We start from the raw sequence: 25,000 nt of genomic DNA, 5'->3' as shown, positions 1-25,000 counted from the left end.
CACACACACACACACACAAACACACACACACACACAGCCACCCATAGCCACACATACACACACTCAAACATTCGCCACACATACACACACTCAAACATTCAGTGTGTCACTATTTTTGTGTACTTGCAAGACTGATGGTTGTATAGTGACGTATAGTGGTTTGTGGATTGTGAAGATATTTTTCTACATATATTTATGTGTGAAAGTGTGTGCATACATGTAAGTATATGTCTGTGTGGTCTGTGTGTGTTTTGGTGTGCATGTCTGCTCATGCTTGTTTGTGTGTGTAGAGTGGGGGTGCTTAATATTTGGAAGTATGTATATTGGTGTGTCTGCCAGTGCATGCGTGCTAGTGTGTACGAGTATGAATGAGTGTGTGTATGTGTGTGTGTGTGTGTGTGTGTGTGTGTGTGTGTGTGTGTGTGTGTGTGTGTGTGTGGTTTTGGATGATGTGTGTGTTTCCTGTGTGGTGTCTCGTGCCAGAGGTCCGTGGATGGTAGAGATGCCGGGAGGGTTCGCTCATCGCAGGTTGTGTTTCCCCCCTGGTGCGTTGCGATAAATATTTATGTGTGTGTGTGTGTGTCTATTAGAGTCTTGTTTGCGCATGTGTGTGTGTGTGTGTGTGTGTGGTGTGTGTGTGCGTGTGTGTGTGTGTGTGCGTGAAGTTTGTGGAATGTGGAGCAGAAATGCACAGTTGTCCTTGTAAAGCCAGGCCAACAGTCTGACTGAATGAAAGCCTCTGTGGTGGCACTCTGTGTGTGTGTGTGTGTGTGTGTGTGTGTGTGTGTGTGTGTGTGTATGTGTGTGTGCCATATTAGGGCCTTAGAGAATATGTAAGAGCATCTTTGTCTGTGTGTGTTTGTTTGGGTGTGTGCGTATTTGTGTGTGTTGTCAACAGAGTCATTTCATTTCTCTCAAACTGAATCCCTAATGGGTTCAGGACACCTTGTAAATAGATGCCAACATCTTGGAAAACTACACTGAGTTCCAGCACCATCCAGGGACTGACTGTTGGTTAGGACACATGTATACCACTGGGATAGCTCTCGCAAAATTGTATCAAGCACACATGAACCTTACTGTGTGAAAGTGCCCAATAGAAGCACAAGTCATTAGCCTGACGAGCCAGATCCACATCAAGATGTAGGGTCTGGGAACTTACCAGAGGCACTGCTCAATCCGAGGGGCGGGATATACGGTTGTCTTTCAAATTTCCTCTGCACGCAATAGGATAGTGCTACAACTCATGAGTCCCATGCATTTTCCCACCAGCGGAGCTAGTTGGCTAGTTGATCAAACTTTTGCCAATTTAAAAAAAGCTTAACTCGAGTCGCGATTTAAAGACCGCTGTTTGTCAGCAGCAGCATCCATCTTCTTTGTTTTCAAGTACCAAGAAATTCACGACTTCACTCTATACACGATGTGATTGGCCCGATAGAAGTTTAATTTTTCCAGCTCGCAAGCCAACGGAGAGTTGCTAGACTACCCTGGCTGCAAATTACATTTGTTGCCACTAGGATGCGTCTAGATTTCTAGGCATGTTTAAAGGGCAAGTCATGTTTAAACAAGGCAAGTTTAGGCAAGTCATGTTTAAACATTTGAAAGCAAGATTAAAGGATTCCCCTACTATTCTAGTGGCCATGTACTAAAGTTGAGTTTCCGTGCACATCCCTTCCATGGTTATGGCCCTGTGGCACTGCTGCTTGTAGCGCTTGTGAAGGGGATGTGAGGGATGAGGCTAAAATGCTTTCTGGTCAAGTTACAATAGCCTCTTACACTCTACTATTAATGTGGCTTAGTTGGTGCTGTAATCCTTAGTGATGCTGTCTGGTCCACACACACACACACACACACACACACACACACACACGCACACACACACACACACACACACACACACACACACACTCCACGCAGGATGCCCGTGCTCTGTAATTAACCTTTATGAAAGGTGGGGAAATGGAAAACACTATGGAGGACAAATCCAAAGCGACAGCGGCATTCCGAGCCCTGTCTTAGGAGTAAATACAGGCAGCATTGCCAGCCTAGCACTGCTAGCACGACTACTTCCCAAAATGATGCTGAAATGTCAAGCAGTGTGTTGCTGATGTTGTGAAAAGGTAAGCCAGCTAGTGTCAACTAATGCTAGCAAATTACTGCTAGATAAATACATACTCAAAGGAAGAAAAACATCCATCTGTTACATGTTAAATATGTGTTGCTCTGGATCCAATGTACATGAGGTAATTGAGCTTATACAGTTTAAGTTCAGGCAGCATTAAGTATAGATTTCCTGGCTGTGTCATTTGACTGGTGGACATACTAACCTACTGGCTTGGCAGCCTTCCTTCAATGAAGGACAAGGCCCAAGTAAGGAAGTTGAGGTATGACCTGAAGACTACAGGTTCAAGGTACAGACCTAAGTATAGCACAGCAGAGTCGATGTGTCATATTACTGTTAAAACGAGCCATTAATTCAACTACAGCATGTGCAGAAGTAGAGTGAGTAAGCATTATATATTTGTACTTACTTATCATTTTGTACAGCTCTTTGGGACTTTTAATGAGTGAAATAAAATAACTGAATGTTGCACCAAAGTTTTCCAAGCAGAGTGCTGACACATAGCTAAATGACCACCCTGGATCACATAGCTAAATGACCATCCTGGATCACATACTGTAGCTAAATGACCATCCTGAATCAAAGTGCTGTCTTGTTTGTCCATGTTGCTGTTGTCGGGAACTGAAAAATCCACAAACATATGTGGAAGCCATCTCCCACAGCAGGAACCACTGTTGGTATGCAAGTGAGTTAGTTCTGGAATGGTATCTGAAAGGAAATGGTGTCATATTTACAGTAGCTTCACTTCTTCAGCTTGTCAGCTGGCATTATTCGTTTATGGGGAAGAGGAGGGGGTGAATGTGTCTGAATATGTGTTTTCTTATGTGTGCATGTTTATATGTGTGTGTTTGTGTGTGTGTGTGTGTGTGTGTGTGTGTGTGTGTGTGCAATGCATGTGCATGTGTGTGTGTGATATGTGTATGTCTGCATCAGACAGACTGTGTATGTGTTTTGTGTGTGTGTGTGTGTGTGTGTGTGTGTGTGTGTCTGTATGTGTGTGTGTTTTGGGTGGGTGGGTGGTGGTGGTGGTGGGGTGCCAGTAGTAGAATGATGCAGCATGAATGTGAAGCCCTGCGTGCCCAGAATAGCCGGCGTCTGTCACCTAACACACACACGGGGAGATGGGTTTACAGTGTGTCCAACCAGAGGGTCATCAGAGTCAGGTTTACCTCCAGGCATGACACTGGACCTCAGTCAAGCGAAGAAATCACACGGGACCTAGGGACGGGGGTCAGGAGCCATGCAGGAAGCAGGGGACAATCAATAAACTGATCAAAAATGAATGAATGCTGCAAGGCCTTTGCAATGACAGGCAACAGTTCAAGAGAAGTTATCGCCTCTGCAAGGTGTGTGTGTGTGTGTGTGTGTGTGCGTGTGTGTGTCTGTGTGTGTGTGTGTGTGTGTGTGTGTGTGTGTGTGTGTGTGTGTATGTGTGTGTGTTACTGACTCCTGTGAGTAAACAAACCAAATACCGTGGGAAAGGAAAGGTGTGAGGTTGAGTGTCTCCTGTCTCTCTCACTTAGGCTCTCTCTCTCCCCCTCTCAGCCTCTCTCTCTCTCTCTCTCTCTCTCTCTCTCTCTCTCTCTCTCTCTCTCTCTCTCCCTGCGTCTGTCTGTCTCTGTCTCTACACTTGGCCCCAGGTCTAGACCAAAAGGAACCAAGGTTTTCCTCTAGAGTCAGCAAGAAATCAAACACGCCCCCCCCAACCACCCCCCACCCCAACACACAAACATACTCAGAGAGACAGAGAAACCTCCTTACCCCAACACACACACACACACACACACACACACACACACACACACAACACACACACACAGAGACTGATGGTTCGCTCATACACACAAGCTCTTCCCACCACTCTCTGAACTATTTCATAACATTACCAAACACATTTGCTAAGAATCTGTCAGGGCCTGCTACCATCTATGTCCGTACTATCTCCACGGCCTCCTCTGAACTTTTTGTACACTGTTATTATGGGATAAAACTGCACCATCACCATAATTCTCAATCAAATCTAAACCCAACAACCTAACACCTAACCTGATTTAAGTTTTGCATGCAGTCCTACACTACTCACAAACTTTAAGCCTAACCGTACTAATAACAATTCTTTATTACTCAATAAATTCACATATAATGGAGATGTGTTGGTGGTGTCCACATATGAGACAACACACCATCCACTGCAACAAACAAAAAGAGAGCTATTAAGGAAGAGGGGAGTATTAAGAGATCTAAATGACAAATGGCAGTAATAAAGCTTGTAGATTGCTTTTTTGCTCTGGTATATGAACTGTGACGATAGTGCACAATACACAACAGGTGTGCCACAAAAAATTTACATAGAAATGAGTGGGTTATTAAATCCTATTGTAGAGCTGAGAGATTAAATGATTTTGAATAGAAATTGCAATTTGAACTTTGTAGTTCACAAGTCTGATTCTTTTCTTACCTCCTGAGGCAACGTGAATATGCACCAGCATTGTAAGTAAAAAGACTTGCAGAATAAGTGTTGCCCAATAACTAATATTTCAGAGTCGTTTTTAGGTGTATTATATAATTAATATTGAACTGAAGCTACTCTTAAACAATACGCCATCACCCTATGCACTAAACTACAATGTTTTTACACCCCTAACACAACCCTTAACACAAAAACAAAACCCTAAACAGTAAACTCTTAGTAACTCTTAGTAAACATTCTACTGTAAACAATAAACAAATGAACCAATCTACAAATTTAACCCTGAATCTATGAATCTATGTGCCATTTGTGTCCACAACATTTGATGAGATGCATAAGGCAAAGTGGGTTTCTAAAGCCTAAAGCTAATTATTCAAGGGTTCTTGTTAACATGATGCAAAAGCAAATACTATTTTATTTTTAAAAACATAGTTAATGGCCATTTCCATGTGTCCGGGTTGACTTACATGATATTTACATCTAAAATATCACCATGTAAATGTTATATTCTTAGCAAACTTTTGTTATTTTTCCAAATCAAATATATTTCCCTGATGACATTAGAATTTATTCACAATAAAATTCATGTATTTTGGTAAATATTTTATGATTTTTTTTGCCTCTCTCGGTTTGACTTACTACCCCGTCTCATTAACTTGTTTTGTCTGTAAATAGCATACTGTTACTTGAAATGAAATCACAAAGTTTTTCACACAATTTTTAATCATGTCTGCCTGTAGAGCACCCAAGAAACTAAGCACAACAATTCTGACATTCTGTCTTTTATTTGTTGTTTTTTCTTTACTATGATGGTTCCATCAAGCCTAATCCAAACACCCCGTCATGCAAATTAGACAGGAATAACTGTTTTTAATTACAGTTTTAAGTCAAGTCAAGTCAACTTTATTTATAGACTATTATTTTAACTAATATTATTAAGTGTGCTTGCTGAAAGCAGCACACTTATTGTTCTTCTTAAGGTTTCTTATTCCTGTAAGCCCGATTTTTGGCCAGCTCCTGCTCCAAGATCTTTTGAGATATCGCCACCGGTCCAACTCTGGAACGTCCGGCCGGAACCGGTGTAGTGTGGAAATTGAAAATGATGTCACCCTTGTCATTCTTCCGCCATATTGGATTGAATAGAAGGCGAAACTAAAGTTTCACAGGTCACAAATTTGGTCCGAACTTCACGAAACTTGACGTACATGATCCTTGGACCAAGCCTCACAAAAGTTACAAAAAGGATTTTTGATTTTTAGAAGCGTTTGCCCGTCACAGCCAAACGAAATCGGCGGCGAAGCTCCGAAACAGGAAGTCGTCCATATCTCAGGAACACTGTCACATATTGATACCAAATTTTGTATATGAACTCGGGACTCCAATGTGAGGGTGCAAAAAAAAAAGAAATATTCCAAAAGTTTCCAGCATTTGGCAAACCACCCACCCGTATTTGGTAACTGCCACCTTTCACCTTTGCAGTTGCACCTCTATCACAATGCCTTCCAAGTATGCACAATGTCTCTGGGCAGCCCTGCCCAATCATGAAATCCTTGCTCAGCCATGGGATAGTATGGACTTACGAACTGAAATGGTAAGGAGAACATTAGCTATTTATTGCTGACGTAGTACAGTTATTTTGACATTGACGGTATTCAAAATAAATGTTTCATTATTGTTAAATATCATGATGGGAGAGTATTATTAAAAATGTTACAAGTATGCAAATTCATATGTTCACGGGCATTTAGGTTTTACTGTGTTGTTTTGTTGTAAAAACATGCAAGGCATTCTGGGCCATGTAATAGACAGTGATAAACAGTGGTCGGCAGACAATAAACAGTGGTCGGCAGCGTTAACCTGATTTCCATACGTATTAATATGAATAGTCAAGTCAAGTCAGTTTTATTTAGTATAGCGCATTTAACATGCACAAAGTGCAACCCAAAGCGCTCCACATACAGGACATTGACAAAAAACAAAAGACAATAAGACAAAAAATGCCAGACGGAGCGGCGTAGTCGCCAGCGTTGACACCACATGACAAAAACATTTAAAAAATAACAAACACAAAAGATGCCAGACGGAGCGGCGTAGTCGCCAGCGTTCCCGTGACACTAAGACATACAAGACAGACAACACAGCAAATTGAAAATAAATAAATAAAATAATAATAATCATGTTAAAATTAGTCCAACCGTCCATTAATTTCCAACCGGCTGAAAAAGTCCAAGGGCAATAATGACCCACGAGAAACTACCAATGCAAGACCAACAAAGTTCTTCCACTGACCAACTCAGAGAATTTACTGGCAGTCTGGAGAGCAGAGTACCAGAAGAACAACAGTCTGAAGTCATGATGGGCGATCTTCCTGCTGATCAGCAGCTCAGTGGCTTTAGCAAGGACCGTTTGTTGCTTCATAGCTCCTGACGTCGCCATCAGAGCTCCCCACCTCAGCACTCAATCCAGACTGCAGGCACCCAGCGTCAGAGGCTACCGTTACGTTAACGTTAAGGTAGCTCGCAGGTCAGCCGCAGCTCGGTGGTCGTGGCAGCTGCAGATCTCTCGCAGAGTAGGCCCATTGCCCTGAGCAATCTTTCCGTCCAGACGAGTCCAGACAGAGGATGTGCAGCGTCAGATGGAAGAGGGATGGCTAGTCAAGGCAAGCTCATCAGCCCAGTCGAATAGAAACTAACGATACCGTTAGTTATCAGCCAGAAAAAAGGACCAAGAATAACACAAAACTATCGAAAATAACATAAAAAATAAAAGGTGAAAACATTAAACTTGACAAATAAATACAAAAATAAATAACATCACCAATAGGTGAATAGGTGTTTCTGTAAACCTAGGGACAATAAACAGCCATCTCTGTTTTGAAGAGGAAACTATGATAAAAAGATTGTTTTCCTCAAAGCATGGAGTTGACGACACAAGCAAGAAATGTCACGTTAATGTTAAATACATCTAAACGCTAGGTGGCAACGTTGTATTACATTTCACATACATACGGTGACATCATTAGAATTATGTGAGCTTCACAAGTAAGGAAGGTGCAAATATTATGTAATTTATAATGGGAAATTATTGGAAATGTTATTTCTTGTTTATTCCACTGCTTGGTTGAATTTCCCATTGTGCATTTATCGTAATTTAGAACGACCATTAACGGTATGTTATCTGCACACCTATGAAGTAGATCCATTTTTTTGGCCGTATCACACTTGTATATTAATTCGCCGAACTCGTTGTGAAGTTTAAATGAACTGTCACGTTGCATCCGAGCTGTAAAATTCAGACGTTCAGAACATTGCAACATTGTAGCATATGACGGAGGTGGCTTTTAGCTAGATGGATGACAGCAGGCTAAGTAAAAGCGATGTTTCAAAGCTAAAGTTCATCAGAATCTTGGGATACGCCCGCTTGACAACGGGAGAGATAGAACTAACGACTGGCCTTTGGCCGTAGCAACCATCCATTTAGAACTAGTAACGGCAGTTTGTCCTGTGAGTTGAGAAATTAGTTGATATGTGTCGGAAGAAATTAGTTCTACAAACAAGACAGTTTTAGCGATTAAAACGTTTAAATTGTAACAGGAAATGAACACAACGCAAGTGGCAACAGTGGAATAAGCGGGATAATGGACTCCACGGTGGTCTGTTCACAGAAGTTAATGCACTACGAGGTTTAAACTCTGCTTCGCGTCGGGGCCGTTTTACAACCTCGACCGTGCATTAACTTCTGTGAACAGACCACCGTGGAGTCCATTATCCCTTACTTATTCTAATTGCAAACCACACACATCCATTCGGAATCACACATACACATTTAATACTGAAAGACTCTCATTTCATTTATTTGATGTTGCCTAGCAACGCAGCCTTCAGAGCAAAGATTCTAGAACAGGGCTTCAGAGAGACACGTTTTGAGTTTGTGGCCAAGAACCTAAAATATCAGTTTCCATGTGTATGTGCTGGATGGTGTGCGTCCTTTATGAAAGTAAGTGTTTTATACAGTTAACGTTACAGACATAATGAGTCATGTTGTAGTGGTCAACAATGTGCCCCTTCTGTTATTAGAATGCTAAGCGGAGAAGCATGCTAAGCAGAGATTTAGTATCATTAATTTCTTGTTAGGCTAGCTATAGGGAGGAGATGTATGTTGCTAATTGGGATTTATGTTGTTTAGCGTAATGCCATGGTCATTTGATATGAGATGCTTGCACTCGTAACTTCGTCACTTGTAACTTTAGGACTGCTATTTTTTTTACTAACAGTAATTCACGAAACACTTTAGCCCTAAAAGTAGCACCTAAGTCTGTGACGGCTTAAAATAAGTGGCGAGGACTCCTAACTCCTAATGCGATGTTTTGAAATGCGTCTACTATTGTCTACAGGAGCTTCCAATCGCGAGGGAACTTGCTTTGTAGGCATAACTAAGGGATGCAATAACACCACCAACAACCAAAACTAGCCTACTCATTGTCAACATGTACATTAAATGTAACGTTTCATGTGAATCAAATTAAAATGTTTTCTTTGCAAACGTAGGCATAGGCATATGGTGACAGATTAATTTAATAATGCTGCTGTGTGAATCACGGTAAGCGCAAATGAAGTGGCCTCTTCTTAATGGGACCAACTGTATGGAAGTGGGCTAAGTAAAATAGAGATGTTTTAAATAAGATAAGGTTAATCAGAATTCTACGATATGCCCGCTTGACAACGGCAGAGATAGAACTGGCCTTTGGCCATAGCAACCATCCATTTAGAACGACTGGCCTTCATAGCAACCAAAGATCTGAGCTGTGTTGCAATGTGAGGCAAAGTATAGAAAGGTGATGAAATATACAGAGACAGGTCAAGAATTATAGTGCAATGTAGACAGTAGTATACAGTTGATTTACAGACGGGGGTTTAGAGTAATATGAAGTATTCCTTTATTCTGAGATACATCTGAGATAGGCTATATCAATAGGCTCTCAAAACAACCCCAGGCTCACAAAACAATCCCAAACAGACATAAGGTCTTTATAGAGCAAATCCATATAGATTATTTGTCAAATAAACCAGTAAAACATAATTTGTGGGATGGAATATATAACATTCACACTCATAGCTCATATTTTTTAAAATAAATCAGTGAAAAAGTATCCTGACAAACAAGCAGCTTTTTAATGCCTTGGTAATATTTCATCATTTCAATTCCTCTGTAGGTTACCTGATAGCCCAGTTTGAGAGGCGCAAGACGCGTGACATTATTTATTTTTGCAGCCAATCACTGCTGTCATTTTATTGATTTGATTTGATCTCAGTCATAGAAGCTAAATTCGAAGGCAGGCCAAAGGTAAAATCCAACGAACCGCATTCAACCCGCAAGCCAATAGTTGAATAGCCCTCTCCTAGAGCTTTTGAGATATTGCCACTGCTCCAACACTGAAAGGCACTGTTACAATGCCTGGATCAAGCCAGGTTTAGCATAGCGTATGCCACTGTCTGCTCACGTTGGTGACCGGACCAGGGCAAGCACACTTTCGCAGTTCCCGCCGGAAATGCAGTCTAGTTTTTTTTTTTATTATTTAACACTATCATTTCTAAGCAAATTACATTTCTAATTAAAGGCATGTATGTTAAGTCAATAACTTAACCGCTATTGGATAACTAGAGACATTTTATCCTGAAATGTACCTCCCTGTCAATTTCAATCCATTATATTTCATTGTGGGAAAAAAAATGTATGACTGAGGTGGGCAGCTATTAATTTTTGATGAAAACATTTTATAGTGGAAAAGGCACCCATTTCATTGAATGACCCAATACTTCTTATCCTACTTAGGCCTATCACAATAATTAGGCTATCGACTTATTGCACAATATACACTATGAAAATATTGTATAATAACTTTTGCAGACCTCAAACTCACCCAACTTACTTACATTAGCATGGTCTTCATTATATTTGTTGCAGATTTGGTCAGGGGCGCCGCTGGGGGTGGCGGGGCGGAGGGGGGGTTAGGTTTGGACGATTCTAAAGGCCCAGCCACTGACAGGGGCCCCTCAGAGAGCCCCCTCGATAATACTATTATCAAGTGGCCCAGAATTATTGTCTGTCAAATTGCCCAAATTTTCTAGCAGCGCCCCTGTTTGTGGTTAAAGATATGTCCTAAAATATTCATATCTGAAATATCTAGCCTTACTTAAAGGCTTGCCTTGCAGTTATACAGTCGTGCATAGTGCCTTCAAAGCATATTCCTTCTGCTGTTGCAGATGCATCTCTCAGCAGTGTAACCCAATCGCAGTGTTTGAGCTGGGAACAAAAAATGCAGTTGCAGGTGGAGAGAGGCCTTGTTGTTACATTAGCCTATGACCATAATAGTGTTTATCGTAGTACTTTAGTACTTTCTGAGACAATATATCGTCCAACAATAAAATGTTATTATGACCGCCGCTAGCAAAGCTAGCGAAGCGGTCATATAGGGATTGTCAAAGTTTTTTTTTTTTTTTTTCCCCCGTCATCTACTTCCTGAATTTTTGGTCAACGATACCCGGGACACCGAACCACCGGGGCACATGAAATTTGGTGGGTATGTAGCCCCACTAGACTTGCATGAAGAGCATGAAGAAATTTTTTATGGTATGTTGGTCTCAAGGGCCCACATCAACCTAGCCCATAATCACTCATTTGTGATTTGCACCCCCCGGTAAAAAATGAAAATGCAATATCATTCTGCTTTAATCGCCCCTCTCTTCAGTTAAGATGTTCAGAACTGCACCAAATTTTAAGTGTATGATTAACCTGACATTCTCTGGGGGTATGCCAAGTTTCGTAGAATTTCATCCATGGGGGGGTCTAAAAAATTAAGTTATGTGTACATTTAGTGACTGTACACTCATTGGCCTGTAGATGGTGGTGCACACATATACACACGCACACACACACACAGGTACGCACATACCATACCATGCCACATACCGGCAATTACAACGGCCGATACATAATTACAAATTCAGTAGGATTAAAGGAAAACCAAAAATATTCATCATAATAATTTGGCTGCATTTCCAGTATTGGCGTCACATAGTCGTTTGTCCACCAGATGGCGCATCGTTGCAGTGAGACGTAATTTTGTTGGAAGTTAATCTAAAGTGGGTTGGAAAGACACTACACTTCCTACAAGGACAAGACTGTAGTTTACCGCAGAGAACGTCTAATAAGGGTAGGATGATTTCTGCATGACATGTAATTCACATTTATTTTTGAAGCCGAAATAAATCTGAGAATGTTTATCGGACATGCTTGGTTTTTACTGCAGGTAGGCTACGTTAATCTTAAATTATATCAAAATATGAGTAGGTAAAATAATGTTACTGTTAGCATTGGTTGAGTGATGGAGGCCAATTTGATTATTGATGTATTTGTTGAAAACCATAAATGCGGTTATAGGCTACCAAGAAAATTGATAACAGCACTAATTGCATCTTTCGACTGTCATCTCATTTGCTTGAGGTTTAGGTTATGACCATAACCTAAGCTACTAACAGGAGCTAAGTGAGTTAGCCACAACACGTTCGCTACGTGACGGTTTTCTAATGGAAAATATAGGCTACCTGAAAGATAACCTGTCTATGATACATCCTAAACACCGGGCTTGGACATTTAGCTCAAAGTCTCAAAAAGCATCTGAGTCTACATTGATTCCCAAACACCCATATAGGCTACTTCAATCCTCTATTTTCAAAGGTGATTCAAGTAGGGAAGAGCATGGCTCAAAGTAAAGTAACTAGGACTGAAACTACATAAATTCGTCAAAGTGAATAATTTGTGTCAACTCACCGCAATGTAGATTTATTAACGCACCCGTGATACGAGTGATCTACATCTCCATTTAAACCAAATGTTTTAGAGCGCACGTTGAGAGATGTATCCAGGGCAGGGCTGTACCTACACATATTTGTTGCACGTGCTACAAAAATCATTATTTGTGATGGATGATTTAGTACCAACGTTACACCGGTCCAATACAGTTTTGCCTATGGCTATACCGTGAGACTGAGACGTTTTTTGTTTGTTCGAAGTGCGTGTTTAGGTTGTGAGAGGGGAGTTGATGTGCTTTGATTCCAGCTTGGTAGTAGTAGTCTATGCGATTAAAAAACATGTGTGTGTGAAGTATCCAAACAATAATAACGCTTTCATTATGGCTGCTTTAGCCACAGACCTTGAGCTACTGTACAGTGGGTTGGGTTCAATTTAGTGTCGCTTTCCTTGATTCACACAGCTGCGTGAAATGTATTACTACTGATATGCAAAACTATTAACTTTTCGCCAAGAGGTGGCAGCTTAAGTCCGCATGATACTGTAAGCCATTGGTTCCCAAAGGAGATTTTATTTGGGTCGCCAACATAGCCTAGTGACAATTTTTGTTGTGTAATAGGCCTAGCATAGGGCCTACTTTATATAGCTTATAGTTTGTTAACATTCACGGTTTTGTCATAACTCCCTCTATGCATTTTTGCATTTAGAATAGCTCTGAAACCGGGGGCGAACACGTCACATCTAGCCAGTGCGTGGATATCTCAATCGCAAAATTAAACAATATTTCTATCGGGCGCCTACCATGGACTAGGCTGGGTGAACTCAGCCTGATCTGCCGGCGATTCCTTTTCGATTTCTTAAAAGATTGAGCTTGGTCTGGCGAAAGCCAGACTAACCATGGACCTCATAATTGCAAAATGCAAGGGAACATGAATCAGCATATTATTTGCACAAACAATAACGGACAGTAGCTCTTCAACTTGGCCCGTTAAAATGTGTATGAACAGTCTAGCAACGCATTTCATGAAGGCCCTTTTGGACATGTCAGTTATTTGCACCACTGGGTAAAACGGCATTTTGTTTTAGACTACTGGTATTTAATTTGTGCATTGACAATAAAGCTGAATATCATATGAACTAGATGACTAAACTTATGCATATGTAGAAGAAGAAACATTCACAAAAATCCATGACATGACCTCTCTTCTTGATAGCTGTTGAAAACTGCATGGAACTGACAGGGATTGTTTTGTTTAATAATAAATAAATAAATACATTATGCTGCTACCTTCTGCTTTTCCCAAATACAATGTAGCCTACAGGTGTACCTTTCATCAGTCCAGTTGCAATGGATGGACTTTGATGAACTGCCCTACTTGTGATTGTTTAGATATTTTAAAGGTTTTATAACAATGCTACAAATTTTTTGGCAAGTGATACAAATCTATTCACCTTTGCAGCGCCAGTAGGCTACTTTGTGTGCGGCCCGCAAACACACATTCCAATCAAGCATACACAAGAGTGAGTTTCAATACAGTTTCAAGAGTGGGGGATGGAGTAGAAGATGGAGACAAATTCATTAATATGATTTATTTTCGCTGAATGGATGTACAGGACTGAGCGGCGGTCATATTTTGTACCGCTATACCACTACCGTACATCTAGTTTTGACAGGCCTTATCCTATTTTAATTTTACAGAATACATTAGTTGATCAAAAAATTGACCTTTCCATTAGAGAGCCTTCACCTTACCCCTGTCCACAGGCTAATGACCCCCTGGGGCACATCACAGAAGTCTGGTCCTTTCTGGGCCTGACAGTTTCTCTTAACTCGTAGGGGATCTATGTGATGTTGATCAAAAGAGATTATCTAATGTATTTTTGATTGAATGGTTGAAAGGTCTCATGACATAGGGTTCAATTAACATGTTACTGACATAGCTATTATTATTTCACTAATGTGACAGTTACATTATATTCATCTGCAGTGTGAAGGCAAACCCAACACCAAAGCAGTATTTCCAGGAAGATTGAATTGGGTGCTTTGAGTTCAGCTCAGTTTAAGTCAGTCCCTATTCTTTCCCTGAAGACAATTTGGTTGTAGTAACAGATGACATGGACTAATGGAAGTTTCAATATCTGATTAAGTCATAGATATGCTCCAGATATCCTCCTATAATAGCTCCAGACTTCACAGTGACTTGGGGGTTTGTGCTGAAATCTTGCCTCAAGTTATGTGTGCCTGAAGTTATATTCTTAAAAACACACACACACACACACACACAATCCTGAGGGCACAGGACATCAATAAAGATGTTTTTATTGTGTGTCATGATGTGTCCTTCCAGGCTCTTCACTGAAGCTTCTGACTCAGAAACCCATAAAACCCCCAAAATCAGATTTTCTACAGCGTGACATTGCCAAAACTATCACAGAAATATGCCAGCTAAGTAGCTTGTGCAAACTATGCAAAAAAGGCAAGCCTTTGGTGTTAGTTAGGTAACTTTCTAGTTTTACAATAACACTCTGTAATACTACCTCTTTAACCCCCAAAATTAGTATCAACATTTTTTTCTTCACATGACTTAACAGTTGCTGCTGATTGGTTGATGTAGCTCAGTAGCAAATGGCAGAGTGGTGGTTTGACTGAAAAAGGACTATTATTCCCCTGTCTCAGACTGTGGCAAAGCATCACTCATCACGTCCTAGCACTTTTGAAAACCCACTCATTTTTTCAACCCTATGAATTTTTTTCCTCTGTCTCATCCCCCTTTCTGCCCCGAAAGCATGTAATTTATTATAAATACCAGAAAATGACTCTGAATAACTCACACATACACCGTCTATTACACACACACTCTCTCTTTCTCACACACACAAACAGTCTTATACGCACGCATGCTTACATATACACCCACACACACACACACACACACACACACACACACACACACACACACAGACACACACACACAGAGAGAGACACACACATACACTCACACACTCAGTGGTTTGGTAAATAAATAGGTCTCTGAGCTTTAGCGACACAGTGGCGGGGAGACATGAGGATTGTGGGAAAATTTCACCCTCAGACGCCTGCAGCAGACCCCTACACACACACACACACACACACACACACACATACACTCACCACTAGAACATTCATGACCTCAAACCCAGCAGTAGACCAGGTCTATAGTATACTGACGGTTCCACACATATTTCAAAAGGGGGAGAGAGTGAAAGAGAGAGAGAGAAACAGAAAGAACAAGAGAGAGAGAGAGAGAGAGAGAGAGAGCTGGAGTGGTGAAATGCAGATTGGAGGGGGATCTCATTCATATTTTTGCTCCCAATGACAGCAGGCCAAACCCCATTAGTGAATCATAGAACGCAAACACACACACACGCACACACACACACCGACACACACAATTCCCCAGCACACTCCGGCGCCTGAGAGGGGGCTAGCAGAGGGGAGAGAGGAAGTCTACTGGTACAGGAAGATCCCCATCTAGTGACCACAGCAATTGCAAACAAAACAACAGCACAAAACAGGCCACAGCTACAGTGTGGGCGAATGTGTGTGTTTGTGTTTGTTTGTGTGTGTGTGTGTGTGTGTGTGTGTGTGTGTGTGTGTGGTCTTATGTTTTTATATGGACATTGCCCGTTAACCTCGAAGAAAATACGATCAATTTAGGGGAAAAACACCCCACATCCACAGCATAATCTCTCTCCCGACTCCACATTCCGTGACCTTGCTCATTCTTTTTCCCTTTCTCTCTCTCCTTTTCCCTCTCTCTCTCCTTCTCCCTCTCTCTCTCCCTCTCTCTCACCCTCTCTCTCCCTTGAGCGCGATGATGAACTGGGTGAACTGAAGTTGATAAGCGCTATTACTAAAGAAGAGACAAGAAGAGAGACAGAGCTTGGCCCCTGCCATTGGCTGTTCCCCTGGCTGTGCTCTCCAGCAAACCCGTGACATTTGTTTCGCGCGCAGCCTCTGTCAGAAACTTGGACCTCTGGAGGAAGTGCGGAGTCCGTCCTCGACTTATGAAATACGGAGCTAATAATCTCCACACCCGATGATGGATGAGTTTGTGACTCTAGATGAATGGCACCCGCTCGTAACTCATGGGGTTCCGAGTCAGAGAGAGGACGCGTGGCTCGGTTCCGCTCACAAAAAACACTCGCACTTGTGAATTGTTTGATAGTGGAGGAGAACTGCGGCAGCCCTGTGAGCAGTTCCAGAAGGATCCGCAGTGAGAAAGATGTAGGCTTCGGTCCGGGCCCACGCTGTCATCTTGTTTTTTTTTTTTGTTTCTTTTTGAAGCTGAAACCATCCAAGAGGCCGCCTTAAAATCCTCTGCAGAAGTTTGTCCTGAATGCTAATTAGCCGCAGCTTTTGAGAAGTGTTCACTGTGGCACGTAGCGTTATCGAGCTGGTTATAATTACATTATTTGTGGGGGGAAGCGAGTATCTCTTGAATGGGTGCCCGAGACTATGATTTATTACCTGCAGAGCTCGTCCTGTTCAGACAAGGCGGAGTACCTCTGTGCCACTGGTGCAGATGTCAAATGCATACCTGTCCAGGCTCGGGATGGAACCATTCTTTCCGTGCTCAGCTACCACCCAGTTTCAGTATTCTGCAGAGTCCTTTAGTGAACTTGGAGATAAATTAACTCCTACAGAGAACCATTTTGGATGGAAAGTTCCCAAATCAAAGGGACTAAAATGTGTTGAGTTTGGAGAGATAGTGTTCTCATTTCTAAGATGAATTATGATTAGTTTTAAAGTGTTCATGGCAACTGTAGCTTTTTGTATTTTCACTGTCTCTCCCTATCTAAATTGCTGTTTGTCAAACTCCCACAGTCACACACCACACACACACACAAACACACACACACACACACACACACACACACACACACACACATACACACACATATATACATTCTCTTTCTCTCTCTCTTAGACATACACACACTCTCTCCCTTACACACACACACACACACACACACACACACACATATATACACACAACCTCATTAGTGTAATTCACTCTGATGTTCTGATATGAGGTCAACTATGCTCATTAGCACTGAGTGGAAATGTACTCTTTAAAGGTTCATGTTTGATCTCTCACATATTTGCATGTGTGTGCCTACAGTATGTGCAGAGGCATTTTAAGGGTCTGCTCCAAGTGTATGTGTACTTTGCTATGCTATGTGCGTGTCTGTGTGTGTGTGTGTGCGTGCGTGTGTGTGTGTGTGTGTGTGTGTGTGCATGTGTGTGCGCGTGTGTGTGTGCAGAGTAATTACTCTGTATATGCTGCGTGAGGTGTGTGTGAGATGATTGCAGGAGTTTAGCAGGACGGAGCTGAAATTAAAAACAGATCTGGTCTTTTCAGACGAGATGCTGTGATGTCACCGTCGGCCTGTTACCACGGTGACTCGGCCCACCCCCACAAGACTGTCTCTGGTCTGTCTGCCTGCCCCCTTCCAGCCCCCAACCCCAAATCAAACACACTAGCGCCTACACACACACACACACACACACAGTCACAAGATCATATATTGTGCATGCATGCTCAGTGGAAATATTCCACTATTTCACCACATCCTGTTTTCATAAGATGAAGAAAGCGAGACAGATAGACAGTGTGGAAGCCAAGACTGGAGCAAAAAATATCTATCTGCTCATTGATCTGTTTATCTATTTATCTATCTAGTATGTACATGCTGATTGATCTATTGATCAATAAATCATTTTTATCAGATACCTATTTTACAGTCTATCTTTGTAACTGTCAATCAAATCCTAATCCTGGGACACATAGGTTGGTGTGTTGTCCCGCTGCGTCCCCAGTGGTGAGAGGTGTTAATGGGCCTCAGTGCTCCATTAAGGTGTTTGTGTGGGAGCAGCCACAGAGTGTCTGTGGACCTCTCACTAAAGACGGTCAGCAGAGCCAGCTGGAGACTGAGGGCTCGGGTCCTGCCTGCGGCGTGCCTCTCACAACTCACCTTTTAATGACGCCACCTGGGGAAGCCCGCTGGCCTTGGCTCGGCCACCCCGGCCTTGATGAGGACCCGTCTCCGCACCTGACCCAGCTCCAGCGCTAACCCCCCCGCCCGTCTCCCTGCTCCCTCACCTCTACTCACCGCTCCGCTCAGCCCGACGACAGCAGCAGCAGCAGCAGCGGGCATCTCATCTATTGGCGTTTTGGACGTTCCCTTCAGCCAAACCAGCGCTGCGCATGTGGCCGGCCCTTGAAACCAAAACAGTGCATTCCTCTCCGCAGCCTCACTGCTTTCCAGAGACGCGACGCGCTGCGGAGTCAGTCAGAGGAGAGCCATCAATCTCCCAGTCACCATGTCTCATTTCAGCCAATCACCATGTCTCATTTCAGCCACATGCAATGAAATGAAAGGAATTTGCCGTGGCCCGTGATAGATAATTTTCCTCAATGTGCTGTAATTGCCTCATGACAGAGTAGTATTCATTAAATGCACGGCCATAAAAATAAAATGTGAAGAGCCATGGCTGTGGTATTTGTAAGGAATGACCCGGGAGGAGATTAAATGCTGACCAGGTCATCTACGCTGATCCATTACTCATTATGAGCATTCATCTTCAGCAATTATAAGCTCTCTCTCTCTCTCTCTCTCTCTCTCTCTCTCTCTCTCTCTCTCTCTCTCTCTCCCTCTCTCTCTGTCTCTCTCTCTCTCTCCCTCTCTAACGCTATCTCTGTGTGTTTGAGAGGGAGAGAGAAAGTGTGTTTGTGTGTGTGTGTATAAAAGAGAGAGAGGGTTGGTTTTAGTGTGTGTGTATGTCTGTAGACTGCAAAGGCTGTCACTATTTGGAAACGTGGCAATTTTAAGAAAAGTTGTGAAGAAATTCAATACAGAATCCCACACCCATATTAAGCCAGCACTAACCGCACACATAAAACCCTCTCTTTTTCTGAGACGCGCGCGCACATTTTTAGGAACACAGTCAAGTATGCATATAGCCATCCACTCTTTTTCAGAAAAAGGACAGCGTGCACACACACTAACATACACACACACACACACACACACACACACATACAAACACACAGACCCACCAGTGGTGGCTGGCAGGGTGTAATGTGGCGATGACATCATCATTTGGATGACAGCACGTCTTCTTGCCCCATTATCCTGATTGGATGTGGCTCCGACGCTAGGATTTATGGGTAATATTTCAGTCCCTCACTCTAGAAACCGCAGCCTATGGGAGGGTCTTTAAACAGGCTGAAGACATACACACATAAACACACACATACACAATTGCATACTCGCAAGCGCACATACACATCCCCCATACACACACACACACACACACACACAGACACACAATCCGACACAGAGATCTAGGTGAATAGTAGCCAAGAATAATGCCTACTAAACAAACATCTATTTTAAATTCCATCAATGAAAGATTAATCATAACGTTATACGTGTCCCTTATGGAGTGTCTTTCTTATTTTGCATACGTGTGTGTGTGTGTGTGTGTGTGTGTGGTGTCTCTGTGTGTGTGTGTGAGAGAGAAGGCTGTTAAAAGCCCTGTTAACTGTGTCTGTCTCTCAGTGAGCTGGAAAAAGAATTACAGCAGTCTGTGCCCTTCTTCACATGCCACCTCACACGCCTCTCTTCATCACTCTCTCCATCTCTGTTCTCCTTTCTCTTTCTCTCCATCTGTCTCCCTCTCTCTCTCTCTCTCCCTCTCTCCCTCCCTCCCTCCCTCTCCATTTTAACAGGCCGAACTTGTGATCTCATTTAGACAAGCAGTACTGAGAGGACAGCCCTTCCAAGTCCTCCTCTCCCTCTGAGTGCTGCTGGCGCGTTCCGTCCTGTTCTGCTTCGCACCATTATTCCGTGTTCCGATCTGTCCTGATCTGAGGTGCCATGTTCCGATATGCGCTGCGCCAGGCTCCTCTGCTAGAACATTGGTAAAGGTTTTCACTGTATGTGGGGACATTGGAGAAATGTTTTTTGTGTGTGTGTCAGGAGAGCTCAGGAGCAGTTGTCACACGTGAGCTCCATTTGAGTGGCATGAGGTTGAAAAAAAGACCCCTCCAAGGCGTATTGACTGATCTGTCTTTCTCTGCTGGTGCTTTGGAACAAGCCGCAAGGTGCACACCGTCTTCTCGTGTGTCCTCTAAGCTACATGCCAAGCTACATGCTTTATGTGTTTGTTTTCTTTGGTTTTGTTTATGTTTTGTCCCTGGGCATGTTTTCTCTGGAATAATTACACGGATTTGTTAATGACATTGTGTTAGACAACACAGCTCAGTGCCCTATGGGGTTTCAGTTGCTACTGTAGCAAGTCTCTGTAGCTGGCGTCCATCATGCCTGAGAGAGAGACAGATTAAAGGGGGGAGGGTGAATGAAAAAGGGTGTGTGTGTGTGTGTGTGTGAGTGTGTGCTCAGGTACATATTATTAGCCCACACTAGCTGAGTGACAGCCACTTTGTCTGCCCCCCACTTTGCAGTGCTGCAAGGGACAGTGGGAAATTATAGCAGGGCCGCTGGTCATCTCACGGGATCATCACTTAGGGCCCTGCCATGGTAACGCCCATCCAGATCATTTGTGATTGGTCCACCCAACCTGTTGGGGATCGTTTGCCCATTTCTCTCAGGAGTCAACATTAATATTTTAGTCATGCCAAGCCAATGGTCCTCAGAGAGTGTGTGGGCGCAAGCATAGCTGTGTGTGTGTGTGTGTGTGTGTGTGTGTGTGTGTGTGTGTGTGTGTGTGTGTGTGTGTCCATGCCTCAGGAATGAGATGTGTGTTCTATTTTACAGGCGCATTTGTTCCTCTCCTTCACTGAATCCATTTGATCTTGGCTGGAGGCTGGAGATAAAGGGATCAAAACCGTGTGTGTCTCTTTATAGATATTTATTTATTATAGATTTTTGTAATGGTTTTGTGCCCTATATATACATGTATGCTTGTGTGTGTGTAACTGTGTGTTATTTCACATTTATTCATTCTTCTCACGCTCTGATAACGCAGACTTTGGCCTTGTGTATGTGTGTGTGTGTGTGTGTATGTGTGTGTGTGTCTGTGTGTGTGTGTCTGTGTGTGTGTGTGTGTGTGTGTGTGTGTGTGTGTATGTGTGTGTGTGTGTGTGTGTCTGTGTGTGTGTGTGTGTGTATGTGTGTGTGTGTGTGTGTGTGTGTGTGTGCACACATGCGCGCATTGGCAGGTAGGGATTCCATGTTGCACATTCTAGGTAAGGGGTTCCTGCTCTGGACAAACTAAGCCTTTTCCTCCCCATTCCCTAATCAGGGCAGGCCACTTCCACTTCCTCTGGGCTATAAAAGCCCAGGCCAGGCCAGCCCAGGCCAGGCCAGCGTCCCTCCGACCTGCAGCCAACCACATCATTACCCACTCAGCCACATGACAGGATGACTACGCCACTAACACAGTCATGCTGTCCGCGCCTCGACACCATTGACAAGGCACTATTTGGACAAGGCTGACTCATACACGCGTCCATTGTCAGCGTAATGCCCAGAAAAGTAGCGGGCTTACTCACAGTGTGTGGATGACCTGGCTTACCTAACGCCGGAGGAGCGCTACCTGCCCCCACTCTGTCAGTCAGGCGGTCAGTGCGTCAGTCCATCAGTCAGACGCTCTCCCACTGTTTCTATTTTTCATGGTGCATCACTCTATCACAGCTGGGGTCTTGTCTTGTGTAGTAGTGTGTTTGTCAAACACTGATCTGTATGATCACTATGATGAGCAGGTGCATCTACAGCAGTCCGAGTGCTAAGTGCATAGATAGGCACATGTTGTGATATACCCACGCACACACACACACACACACACACACACACACACACACACACACACACACACACACACACACACACACACAGATACAACACATACTGTACACACACACACACACATACAGATACAACACATGCACAGATAATAACACATACACACACGCACACACACACACACACAGATACAACACACACACACACACACACACACACACACACACACACACACACACACACACAGACACACAGATACAACAAACACACACACATACACACACACACACACACACACACATACAACACATGCACAGATAATAACACATTGCACACAATAGAAAATTCTCTTTTCACTACATTGTCACAATAATTAGCATTCAGTACCCTCTACACCCCTCCCTCTCCCTACATTTCTCTCCCCCCTTTGCTCTCTCTCTCTCTCTCTCTCTCTCTTTCTCACTCTGTTAGAGAAGCTTATCGCCTGGCAACCGCAGTTAAAGTCCAACAGCTCGGCGGCAGGATTTGAGCGCGCTCTGTAGCCAACAGCCCAGGTCCAGAGAAGGAACGCAGTGATTGGAAAGGAGGGAGAGAGAGAGGGAGGGAGGGAGACAGGGAGAGCTGAGAACAGGTGAAACGTCTCAGTAATGGAACAGGTGCTCAGCTGAGTATGGAGTGAGCGCAACGGAAAAGAAAGGGAGAAAGAGAGAGAAAGAGAGAGACTGAGAGAGGGTGGAAGGAGTGGAATTCTTTAGATTTTCTACAGGTATGTGTCTCAGTTTCTTGTGTCATTTTTACGTGCATGGACGGAGAAAGTGTGTTTTGACCCTGATGTACTGATGAAAATGACATGTATTTGAATACGTGCCATGCACTTCATTTATGTGTGTGTGTGTGTGTGTGTGTGTGTGTGTGTATTTCAGGGTGTAAGGACTGTGCTGGGTATTTCTACACACTGGCTCACCTGAGTCACCTGATAGGAGGGATGGAGGGGTTTGTTTTGTTGGTAGTGGCTATTAATCTGATGAAGAGCCCTCTACTTTGACTCTCTGCTCAAATGTGTTTGCTTTCTTAGTGTTAAGTGCTTTTAGATATCAAATGTGCAATTTTGAGAAACTAATGATAGATGGTACAGGTGCACGCGCGCGCACACACACACACACACACACACACACACACACACACACACACACACACACACACACACACATACACACACACACACACACACACACAGATATGACATTTTAATCGGTATGACGACAAGGAGCTTTTCATCCTGTTGGCTCAGCAGCAGGAGAGGAAGAGCCTGCAGTGTATTTGCCCTTTAAACACACACACACACACACACACCCAAACTGATTTTCAGGACAACACACATTTCTCACTCCTCAGTTGTTTCATGTATATAAAGGTCATCTGTAATATCTGTAGCATTTTGAAGAGTCTTTATCTAAGCCAGTGGAGATGTGGTGGCTGGACCCTGGTCCCCCTGTCCTCCTCCGTTTGCCCGCTTTGGTCACCTTTGGCCCTCTTTGGTCACCTTTGGTTGTTTAGTTTACCTGATCTTTGTTTGTTTGTTTGTTTGTTTTCTAGAGTCTGGGTTCTGCAGACAGGAAAGAGCCCAATCAGAGAAGGTAAGATTGCTCTGCCCTCTGTTTGTGTATCTGTCACTTTCTCTCTCTCTCTCTCTCTCTCTCTGTCTGCCCTATTCAAACTAAAACTGTGTGTGTGTGTTGGATGTTGGATGCTCTGTGCCACTTAGTGATTGTGAGCAGATGGGTCTGTGGCGTAGCTGTGGGGTGAGGGATGGATGCAGAGTGCAGCACAGCTGTGGAGGATAGCATGGAAGTGACAGACTGTTCTCAGATCAGTTATGGGGGAAATGGCCGTAGGAGTTTGGCTATAGCCCTGACCTGAGCCTCCCTCCCTCCATATAAAAGCCTTCCACTCTATTCCAGCCATTCATCTGGTCATTTAGCAAATGCCACTGCAGGAGATGTCTTAGTGATGGCACTCATGAACTCAGCTGCTGTGTCACAGCCCTGATGTTCTGCCAGCGCCTCACCAAAACCGTACCTCTCAGAAATAGGAATCGAAATCTTGTTTGACCCCAATCAGACGGCCCTTGACGCGCAGAGCTTACGTCCATTTTGGTCAGCCGGACAAGCCTTAATGAAGTAATCAGGGATCCCACTACACTCAGCTCTCTCTCTCTCTCTCTCTCTCTCTCTCTCTCTCTCTCTCTCTCTCTCTCCTGTGCGCTTGTCGTTCCTGCAGACAGAGGACTCGATTGATTTCCCACACACACTGGCAGGCAAGGACGCAATTGATGCTATTTTCTCCTCCTGGAGTGAGCGAACATGTGTGTGACTGCGAGGCGATTTGTCTGTCAGTGAGGACGTTTCAGTGGGATGTATCGATGTGCGCATATTGGAAAGTATTGAGCTGTGTGTTGGGCTATTCCCATGGGTCTTTGCTTGTGTTTCCATGTATATTTGTCTGTGTGTTTTTTGGTGTGTGTGTGTGTGTGTGCGTGTGTGTGTGTGTGTGTCTTTATGGGTCAGTGGGTCAGTAAGTAAGAGTTTCTGTTATTCAATCTGTCCCGTTTTAGTGGTCCTCTCAGGAGACTAACCTGCGAATTGAAGCTAATCTTGTTTTAGACGCCCTGTAATCCACCTAATCCATGTAATCACACCCTGTATAATTACCAGAGGTGGAGAATAGGTAATGGTATTCATTAGCGAGTGTGTGTGTGTGTGTGTGTGTGTGTGTGTGTGTGTGTG

General features: G+C 43.4%; 1 protein-coding gene across 5 annotated transcripts in view; it reads left to right on the top strand.

Annotated features, from left to right (window-relative positions):
• The window catches only part of LOC121699722 (ankyrin repeat and fibronectin type-III domain-containing protein 1), a 107,293-nt gene that overhangs the window by 38,010 nt on the left and 44,283 nt on the right, over window positions 1-25,000 (top strand). For 4 of the 5 annotated variants that reach the window (XM_042082069.1, XM_042082066.1, XM_042082067.1 and 1 more), the window contains one exon: window positions 23,811-23,851. In XM_042082069.1, the coding sequence (XP_041938003.1) occupies window positions 23,811-23,851 (41 nt within the window). Of the gene's footprint in view, window positions 1-22,964; window positions 22,981-23,810; window positions 23,852-25,000 lie in introns of those variants that run through there. The other variant, XM_042082070.1, reaches the window with a different exon arrangement.

Source organism: Alosa sapidissima, chromosome 24 (assembly GCF_018492685.1).
Source record: "Alosa sapidissima isolate fAloSap1 chromosome 24, fAloSap1.pri, whole genome shotgun sequence".
In the NCBI taxonomy this organism is placed as follows: domain Eukaryota; kingdom Metazoa; phylum Chordata; class Actinopteri; order Clupeiformes; family Clupeidae; genus Alosa; species Alosa sapidissima.
This window is presented reverse-complemented; position numbering and strand designations above follow the sequence as displayed.